Source organism: Carassius auratus, chromosome 7 (genome assembly GCF_003368295.1).
Source record: "Carassius auratus strain Wakin chromosome 7, ASM336829v1, whole genome shotgun sequence".
Classification (NCBI taxonomy): Eukaryota; Metazoa; Chordata; class Actinopteri; order Cypriniformes; family Cyprinidae; genus Carassius; species Carassius auratus.
This window is the reverse complement of record NC_039249.1, coordinates 2,421,278-2,431,126: the sequence shown is the minus strand read 5'-3', so window position 1 is coordinate 2,431,126 and position 9,849 is coordinate 2,421,278. Positions and strand designations below refer to the sequence as shown.

Genomic DNA, 9,849 nt, shown 5'->3' with positions numbered 1-9,849 from the left:
TTTGGGTGGGACTGGTTAAATTGTGCCTTCACACTTTATGGATTCTGTGATCTGTAAACTCAGAGACACTGCTAATGAATCATAGGGATTTAAAGCACACACACACAGACACACACACGTCTCCCGTAAATCCTGTATAATTCAACCAATCTGACGATGACTTCGACACCCTTGAACTGTTTCCACTTGTGTGTCCCATATGCATCAGACATTTAGCCAATGGTCCATGGGCGCGACCTTTTGTCGAACTCATTTTTTCTTCATCTTCCTTTAAGGATAGGTTTAGATGTAGGTAGGGCTTTGGCATCCATCTAATGATTTTAATAAAAAAATAGAATTTACACTCAGTACATTATTACCTACTGTTTCATAATGCACTTCAATAGCGAGGTGCAGACATCTGCTACTATTTGCACTAAGTAGTAGAAATAGCATCTAAAATAATATTTTTGCAAAGAAAATATTTTTTCATAGTGGGGAGTCGTGGCCTAATGGTTAGAGGGTTGGACTTCCAATCGAAGGGTTGTGGGTTCTAGTCTCGGGCCGGACGGAATTGTGGGTGGGGGGGAGTGCATGAACAGCTCTCTCTCCACCTTCAATACCACGACTTAGGTGCCCTTGAGCAAGGCATCGAACCCCCAACTGCTCCCCGGGCGCCGCAGCATAAATGGCTGCCCACTGCTCCGGGTGTGTGCTCACAGTGTGTGTGTGTGTGTTCACTGCTCTGTGTGTGTGCATTTCGGATGGGTTAAATGCAGAGCACAAATTCTGAGTATGGGTCACCATACTTGGCTGAATGTCACTTCACTTTTTACATAGTGTAAACAGAATATATCGCTATCTGCACTTAGCATAAATAGCATGAAACTAAATATATTGCTGTCTTCAGTTATTATAAATTGAATTCATCAGTGTAAAAGTTTAGTTTATTTATTGTAATCATTACAAAAACAGTTGATTGATTATCTGTTTTGTTTTTGATTCATTGACCACAAGGGTATCGACCTATAGGTCAATAAATATATATCTCAAACATTGTTTAATGTTCCTGTGAAAATATTGCTTATGCTACATTCTAGACACATGAAAAGTATACTGTATTTTTACTTATTAATGAATTCATGTTGTTGCCGTGAGTAAATATCATAAGTATGTGTTAGAAGTGGTACATTGTGATCTAAATACCATATAAAATACCGTTAAATAATGCCAAAATGGTCACGATTATCAAATTTCAGTACCACGGACAGGGATTTCAACTTCTCCACCTCTTCTCAGCCTAATACATTTTCATACAAATCAATAAATCTAAATATATGTATATACACACACACACACACGCATGCACGCACACACACACCCACACCCACACACACATACACACACACATTACATACATACATACATACATATATCTACACTGATATGCTGTGTTGATGCAGGAATCCAACAAACAGGGTTCAATGAAGGTAACTTAAAATGCCAGTTCAGTTTATTTTATAGAAAAATGTAACTTTTTCTTTTTTTCCCCGTTTTTTTGTCCAGAAACAATTTATCTCTCAGAAATATGTTGTAAATTTCATAATTAATAGAAACAGCAAGTAAAACATTGACTTGAATGTGAAATTGTTAAGTATTAAAAACTTAATTTTACTACTGTAGTAATCTAATAGCACTTGAGTAAACAGTATCAGTTAAAGCACTTTTTGTAAACAACAGAGAATTTATTTCTAGTAAAATGCATAGATTTCTCATGTGCAAATATTCAGTTATCTTGTATGCTTTTCTCTGGGTCTTCTGGCGCTGGACTTTTGTTGAAAGCTCAAAGCAGCATAATTCAGTGCATCTCTTTCTTCATCCTAAAACAGCAATTATGATACATTCAGCCAGATATATTACCTATAAAGGCAACATAAGCAATATATGGCATAAAAGCACTTGAAATATTAAATTGCTTACCATTAAGTGACCAATCTGAATATTCTGAGTATTATCTTGAAAAGCAATAAGAATTAATGCACTTAACTCTGAAAGATGTGAGTTTTCTTACACATTAGAGACATTTTATGCAGTAATTCCTACCTTTTCGTCGCTGCATGTACAGCTGTGTGCACAGAAATATGATCACAATCACTGATAAACAGTTTAAAGTTCCTAAAATCAGGGCAATTATACTCCAAGGTGTCTGAAAACCTTAAATAAAAATGAAAGTGATTAAAAATAGCAACAAATCTTTGAGCAAACAGGATTTTTTATAACTTAAATGGACACCTGGCAGGTCCGGTTTTCTTGCATCTCCAAACAGTATCTCTCCACATGCGGCCACAGCGCAGTAGTAAATCCCAGCATCAGAGAGACTGAGGTTCCTCTTGGGCAGGCTGTAGATACATTTGTGTGCAGTAGAGTTCACATCAGATCTCCTCTCACATTGAGCGTTCCTGCGCTCCTGAGTGAATATAATTCCTGGAGGAGATTCTCCAGATTCACGTCTGAACCAGTAGACGTTGTGTTCTCCTGCACAGCTCTGAGTGAGGACGGTGCACTGCAGCGCCACTGCAGAGTCTTCTGGATGCACTGGATCTGTGGCAGGTGTCTGATGGTCAGACTGCATGTTCAATCCTCTGTCTGAAAAAAAAATGAACCACAACGACATGATGGCAATTTGACCAGACACAATATGCTACAATACATGTGCCACAGTAAAATGTAAATGAACAATCTGCTAACCTTTAACAATGAGATCAGTAGCTTCCCCAAATATGAACTGATATATAAATTTAGCACAATAGTATGTTGCAGTGTCTGATTCTTTTGCATTGGTAATGCTCAGATTAAAACTGCTATCATCTTTTGCTACAAAAAAACGATTATGATTGTCAAAGCCATTTTCAAACACGACATCTAAAGCTTGATATGATGAAGCAATTGGAAGGGGTTTCTCTCCAGCTTTTTGTTTGACCCAAACAACAGTGGTTCTTAACTCTTTTGGATAAATACAGGTGAAGGTAAATTTGTCTCCAGCTTGAACAATCTTCAGATGATTCTGAGCAGCTGCATCTACATTTTCTGAGCTGCCTACAATGTCATGGATGAAAAAATGGTTAGTATTGCTTGCTGTTGAATTGCTTAATTATGCGGTACAGGCATATAAATACTTACATTTTAAAAGGTAAAGCAAAAGGATGAAAAAATGATTAATCATTTTAGGAGATAGTTCTAAACGGGTTGATTCAGAACATCTAGGGAGACTCATCTAGAAAAAAATAACAATAGTTTTTTATTTACTTTATTTATTTTATTTAAAACAGCTTATTTTAGATGTTACTAATTTTAAAGTTACCTGACAGCAGTTTTACACTGAGTGGATTAGAAATATCCTTTTAAACAAATGTTTTAATACAGGACATATATCATTTGTGGATATGTGTTAAAAATGTTGCTTTGTAAAGCTGATTTTACAAAACAGAAAAAAAAAACAAGCTCTATTTTAAATCTGTACTTACAAATTTAATTTAAGATCAAGGTTGGTTTTCACGCAGAGTCTGTGACAGGTTTATCTTCCTTCTCAACACAGCCCAAAAGAGAAAGACAGACAGAGACGCACCTTTTTATACTGTACCTCCCTGTACAAAAGAAAATGTACATGATCCTATTGGCTGATTCACCATAATGTTCATCTTAATGGCATGTTCACAGTCATCGTTACAGCATATTTAAAGTTTCCTAGCAGACTGACACATTTACAGCAGAATGCAAATTAAACATGTACAAAATATTTATTGACATAAATGAATATATTAACTCATTCAAGTATTTATGTTGATTTGAGCATGTGGATGGCATATATTATAGTGATATTGGATATGTTTGTTTGTTGCTTTTCAGCAAAAGATGTTGTATCTATATCAAATAATACTGTAATTCTGAAAGGTGTTTTGTGGAAATTTTTTTAACACAGCAGTTGGCTGTGAACATAACTGAAGTGTGTGTTTTTCTTCCATTCTGCTTTCACTCTTTGACCACAGCTGGAGGATTCTGCACCACTGTTATGCAACAACAGAAATTCATGACCAGAATTGAGGTCGGTACCAGTGTAAAACCTTGACCTTTAAACCCTAAAAGTGGTTTGTCTGTGCTTGCCTTGCTTAGCATTATAACATGATGTGCAGACTTATATTTAATCAAACTAAATAAAGTATTTGGACCATGAGGCAACTAAATTAAATCATTCATTATTTGGCATTTACATTCTGCCTTTTCTCAGTTCATTATTATTAATTATTACTCATATCTGTTTGTTAGTAACCTCAGGTATGACTTACTCTTTATCTGTGCATGTATTGAAGCATCTTCTCATCTTCTCATGTCCTATGAAAAAAAAAATTGCAAGTTTTTGGCAGTTGTTGAACTTGCTGTATAATTACTGTCAGAAAAACAACAACAACAAAAGAAACGTGCATGTAATGGAAAAGTGCAATGAAAATAATTTCCGCTGAAAATGGTGTTGGTGGGCTGTCAATGAGAGTGGGAGGTAAGAAAAAAAGAACAAGGTGGCTAAAAGGACTAAAAATAAATAGATCACATGAGCTCCCTGATATATAAATCATTGATTTATTCACTCATTTATAAACTCCTTTGCATAAATAATTCAGTAATTCCTCTATCTTTTGTAAACAATTAAATTGCTGTTGTGGAATAGTGTCATTTATTCCTCTAATCCACAGCAACATTAGCAAAAGGAAACAGCAGTAATAAAACTTGGTAAATTGTGTATTGTTCTAAAGCCATTTACTAGAGTGAAGTACCTGAAATCTGTTTTTACTGAAGTCTCCCTTAACAAGTATATAAGTACACTGAACAACTTCACACTTACAATATCTTTTTTGTTGTTGTTTACTTTCTGTGTTGTATTTTTGTAGTTGGACTAAGCATGTACCACACTGTATATTGAGGTGTCTCAGTTTGAATGAGAAAGGTGGAATTAAAGGGCACGGGTGAAACAAAATAAGGACTAGAGTATATCGACCTGGTTCTTGCTGCTGCCGACTGCAAAGCAGACCTTACAGACTTATGTTTATGGCCTCAAGGTAGTTTTACTTTTACTGTTTTTCCACCAGAGGGAGTTAATCTGCATCCTTTGTCCATCATACAGTACTTACTGTATGCTCACATGTCTCTCAGGGCTGGCCATCATGCACTATTTGAGATTTGCTGCTATTTGTAAGGACCTGTAATTAGGTCAACTGGCAAACATGGCAAAAGGCATCCAGCAAAAGTATAGTTATTTAATAGTTAGAATATTAAAAGGTCCAATCTAAAACAATCAAACAAAATCATACATTTAATAATAATAATAATAATAATAATAACAATAATGTGTGAGTTAATTATACATTAACCATTACCTTGTGCATAAACAATAATCTCAGTCATCATCTTTTATATTTGCATGTAAAAAGACTGTTACAATATTCCTTATTAAAATTATAAAATAATTGCTGTACGCTTGTTATCTACAGTGTTTGAAATCAATAAAAAAAGACTATTTGTACAATCTGATACTGAATGAATTGGACATGGGAAATGCACATGATTGTTATTAATTATTAATGTCATGTCATCTCTTTGTGAACAAGCAAGTTATCAGTTTCTAGATAGATATACTATCTAATGAAGTCATGCTATTACATTACAAAAGCAGTATGACAAAAATGTTTTATTTCAGTACCACGGACAGAGATTTAACACAATTTCAGCACATTTTGTTGATATAATGTGTCCTTTACACAACAGCTTCTACAATTTATACTGTTACTATAAATCAGAAATATATGTACCAATATATTCCACAGAAGTGTGTGTATTTATGTATACATAAAAAATAAGGTAATGGTTAAACATCCAATAAAAACAAACACTGTTACTCTGATATCATGTGTTTATGAAATTTACTACAGGTGTTAACTTCTAGTATAGGCTAATAATAAAAAAATCACTTTGACATACTTTGCCTCTAAATTGTACACCAAGGAAAACAAAACTCTGCTATATATATATTAGGAGTGTCCCAGACCAAGGATTTTCATAGTCCAATCAGAATTTTCGAATCTTGCTGATATTCGACTGATAGTCTAATTATATTTTGGGGGTCGGGCTAAATACATTGAGTCAAGTCAGACATTTAAGAGCCATAATTACTGAAGTTAACACACAGGGAAAATGTGTAAAAATGCCTCGCAGATACAAACAGGGTAAATAATGTTTTTATGTTTTGATTAAAAGATAGTTAACACTAAACGTCAGTGAAACACTAACAATTCACAATTTTTAAAATAGTGCTCTCATTATAAAGTTAGCCTATATGGCAGTATTAATGTTTTGCATTTCTGTTTTGAGCTGAACGCGCTGAAGATGACCAATAGAGTGAGCATTTGAATGCAAGTTTTTAATCAATGGGATTAAATTTATAATTTCATGTAGAAAATGCTTAGTTATTTATACAACATAACGTTAATATTAGGACTTATAGGCTATCCTCAAAAAGAGCCCAAAGGCAAATGATAATATCTGCGGGGATCTGAATGCGAACTCCTTTTGTGGATGCGTTCTTCACAAAACAATGTGCAGAAACAGCGCCTAAACTCTAAAAATTCACAGCGTTTTATTATAATGGTGTTATCATTATAATGGTATGGGTGTGACAGTCCAGTCATAGTTATTAATATTCTGCTTTGCCGCCAAGATAATCCTCTGTCGGTCACTAGCTATTTATTCATTTATATATTTATTGGAAATGAATATACTTTAAAATATTTATATGAAGCTTTATTTCTTTTTCAGATTCTTATTCACGGCTTTTTCGTAATTGACTGCATATTAACTAATTGGGAGAAAACCGCAAGTTATATGTGAAATCAGACATTTGAGCGCTCACAGTCAGAATGGCATAATCATAACAGCCCACGAATATTCGACTGTGGGATTGGTAGTCGAATCAGGCTCCTCGAATCAAAGCATCGAATCGTCGACTATTTGGTATTTGGTGTCACCCCTAATATATATATATATATATATATATATATATATATATATATATATATATATATATATATATATATATATATATATATATATATATATATATATATATATATATATATATACACACACACACACACACACACACACACACACACACACACATACTCGTTTAAATCCGGTGGAAATAGAAACCTTTGAACACTTTTCAATTGCTAGCATATTTATTTATATCTCACGTGTATATATTGTATTGTCTTGTAATATTCTTTCTCTGGGTCTTCTTGCGGTTGAGGGCTTTTGTTGAAGGCTCAAAGCTGCATAATTCAAAACATCTGCTTCGTCAGCCTGACATAGAACAGTAATTATGAAATATTCAGTCTGATGGATTGCATAAGAACATATAATTTGTTGTAATATTTTGATTGTTAACAGTAATCAAATTTGTGCACTGCATTTGTTACTGCATAATATCAAGAAAAAAGCATTTATCTTACCATCAACTGACCATGCTGAGTGTTATGCATCTCATCTTAAAGGAAAAATATGAATTTGCATATATTATAGATTCACTGATATTAAACACTGTATTAAAACTTAAGATTGGTATGTTACCTTTTTGCTGGTACTTGTACAACTGTGCACCCATAATGATAATCACGATCACAGATAAAGTTGCTATAATCAATGCGGCTGTAGTCCAGTGTGTCTGGAAGCATTTGTCTGTAGTAATGCAAATAAACAAAAAATATTTTCACAAATAAATCCCAGATATTTCAGGAAATTATTTTAACTGAAACTTAAATAAGCACCGGGTAAGTCAACAGGATTTTTTTTTTTTATAACTTAAATGGACACCTGGCATGTCCGGTTTTCTTGCATCTCCAAACAGTATCTCTCCACATGCGGCCACAGCGCAGTAGTAAATCCCAGCATCAGAGAGACTGAGGTTCCTCTTGGGCAGGCTGTAGATACATTTGTGTGCAGTAGAGTTCACATCAGATCTCCTCTCACATTGAGCGTTCCTGTGCTCCTGAGTGAATATAATTCCTGGAGGAGATTCTCCAGATTCATGTCTGAACCAGTAGACTTTGTGTTCTCCTGCACAGCTCTGAGTGAGGACGGTGCACTGCAGCGCCACTGCAGAGTCTTCTGGATGCACTGGATCTGTGGCAGGTGTCTGATGGTCAGACTGCATGTTCAGTTGTGCATCTAAAAAAATATATATAAATAATATTCAGTTGTTATTTAAAAAAGAATATGGAACATGTAATAAAGCTTTTGATTGCTCATCTTACCTTTAACAATAAGATCAGTTCCATCTCCAAAAGTAAACGTAAAAAGATTTTTAATGCAATAGTATGTTGCAGTGTCCGATTCTTCTGTATTTATGATGCTCAAATTAAAACTGCTATCATCTTTTACAAAAAAAAAGCGCTTTTGTTGGTCAAAGTCATTTTCATATTGACCAGGTAAACCTTGATATGATGAAGCAATCGAAAGGGGCTTCTCTCCAGCTCTTTGTTTGACCCAAACAGCACTGTTCTTTAGCTCTTCTGGAAAAATACAGGTGAAATTAACACTGTCTCCAGCTTGAACAATCTTCAGATGATTCTGGACCACAATGTCTGCATTATCTAAGCTGCCTAAATGAAATCAGCAGATAGGAACAGGTGAGATACCATGTTTTTGCTTGCTTTTAAGAACAATCATTTAGCAAAGTCAAAAACAAGTATGAATTTAGTCTAAAGTGGAACAAATTATAGTTACTTACACTTTGAAATGTTAACCATTAGGATGAAAAAATGAAGCATTTTGTAGAGCTGGCTACAAAGAGGCTGAAATGAAAATCTCTGCCATGAGCAAGAAGAGTGAGAGAACACATATCCAGATTTATAAATAGTAATAATAATAACATACTTTCAGGAAACTGTTAGTAAACTTCAAAACATCCATTACAGTGGTCCATTATTGTAGTCAAGCAGTTTGACATAGTAAAAAGCAAACCACTACTCTATCTAAAAAACAAAACTCTGTTTTAAAACTGTTTACTTACAGGCATCATTAAAGATAATGAGGTTGTGCCATATAAATCATCAGACAGGTTTCGTGCCCCTCCTTGATGGTGAGACTGAAAGAGAGAAACACAACGAGGTTTGCCTTTATATAGGCCACACTTCCCTATGGCAACAAACAACAACTTTAACATTAATCTAAGTGTGTGTATCTATGTGTGTGTACATAAACACCTACATAAAGACATACTGTACATTCATAAGTACATATATAAACAAAGGAAGTAGTAGAACTAATACCCCTAGAAATTTTGCACTGAATTCACAAAATACATACAAAATAGGAACAATGCAATGAAACGTTTTTTGAAAGTGTTTTGTTTTGTTTTCTTCTGGTTATGCTTATGTTAAATAACTAATTAAATGATAATCATATATTAGTTGAACATTTACTGTTATATGTGTAATGCCAATTTTAATGTTGGTTCTGACACATTAATTTTTTTGAATTATCCTCATTTAAGGCATTTCTCTGGTAACTACTGATATGTGATTAACATATTTCATCAATTTTATGTGGACATAGTCCCTTCATAAATAAATAAATTAATACTAAATAAAACCTTTTTTAGAAAGCCTAGATGTCACTTTGAATAGCAACCTTCTGTGTAGCGCTGCTGGCAGATCAAAAAGAAAATAACACCAATCACCAAGAGCTGTCTTGAAAATGGGTCTTGAGTGAAAAGGTTGAGTTTGATCAAAGAGTTGGAAGGGAAGCTCAGTGTTGTGGTCAGAT

At 34.2% G+C, this 9,849-nt stretch overlaps 2 protein-coding genes across 3 annotated transcripts; both read right to left on the bottom strand.

Moving 5' to 3' along the window:
* Positions 1 to 885: 885 nt before the first annotated feature.
* LOC113105446 (uncharacterized) lies at positions 886 to 3,569 on the bottom strand. 2 transcript variants are annotated; one of them, XM_026266517.1, is made up of 8 exons: positions 3,504 to 3,562; positions 3,341 to 3,377; positions 3,160 to 3,253; positions 2,728 to 3,075; positions 2,272 to 2,625; positions 2,083 to 2,193; positions 1,960 to 1,994; positions 886 to 1,859 (listed from the first exon to the last, which is right to left on the bottom strand). In XM_026266517.1, exons 3-8 carry the CDS (start codon positions 3,251 to 3,253, stop codon positions 1,770 to 1,772), a joined length of 1,032 nt encoding a protein of 343 aa, XP_026122302.1. In that variant the 5' UTR covers positions 3,341 to 3,377; positions 3,504 to 3,562; the 3' UTR covers positions 886 to 1,769. The 2 variants fall into 2 exon arrangements, with proteins under 2 accessions (XP_026122302.1, XP_026122301.1); XM_026266516.1 differs by lacking the exon at positions 3,341 to 3,377 and having other exon boundaries at positions 3,504 to 3,569.
* A 3,649-nt stretch (positions 3,570 to 7,218) lies between these two features.
* Positions 7,219 to 9,165, bottom strand: LOC113105443 (uncharacterized). The gene is made up of 7 exons (XM_026266510.1): positions 9,095 to 9,165; positions 8,813 to 8,891; positions 8,337 to 8,684; positions 7,897 to 8,250; positions 7,654 to 7,761; positions 7,536 to 7,570; positions 7,219 to 7,386 (listed from the first exon to the last, which is right to left on the bottom strand). Exons 1-7 carry the CDS (start codon positions 9,101 to 9,103, stop codon positions 7,267 to 7,269), a joined length of 1,053 nt encoding a protein of 350 aa, XP_026122295.1. The 5' UTR covers positions 9,104 to 9,165; the 3' UTR covers positions 7,219 to 7,266.
* Between the last annotated feature and the right edge of the window lie 684 nt (positions 9,166 to 9,849).

What these genes read in the sequence shown, in the direction of transcription:
- LOC113105443 (XM_026266510.1), bottom strand. An exon ending in GTACAAGTACCAGCAAAAAG is followed by an intron (nt 7,571 to 7,653) that starts GTAACATACCAA and finishes TTTTCCTTTAAG; the next exon opens with ATGAGATGCATAACACTCAG. An exon ending in CTCAGCATGGTCAGTTGATG is followed by an intron (nt 7,387 to 7,535) that starts GTAAGATAAATG and finishes GTTCTATGTCAG; the next exon opens with GCTGACGAAGCAGATGTTTT.
- LOC113105446 (XM_026266516.1), bottom strand. Translation starts at nt 3,253, where the DNA reads ATGAGTCTCCCTAGATGTTCTGAATCAACCCGTTTAGAACTATCTCCT. An exon ending in TACTGATCTCATTGTTAAAG is followed by an intron (nt 2,626 to 2,727) that starts GTTAGCAGATTG and finishes TTTTTTTTTCAG; the next exon opens with ACAGAGGATTGAACATGCAG. An exon ending in AAGAAAACCGGACCTGCCAG is followed by an intron (nt 2,194 to 2,271) that starts GTGTCCATTTAA and finishes TTTTTATTTAAG; the next exon opens with GTTTTCAGACACCTTGGAGT.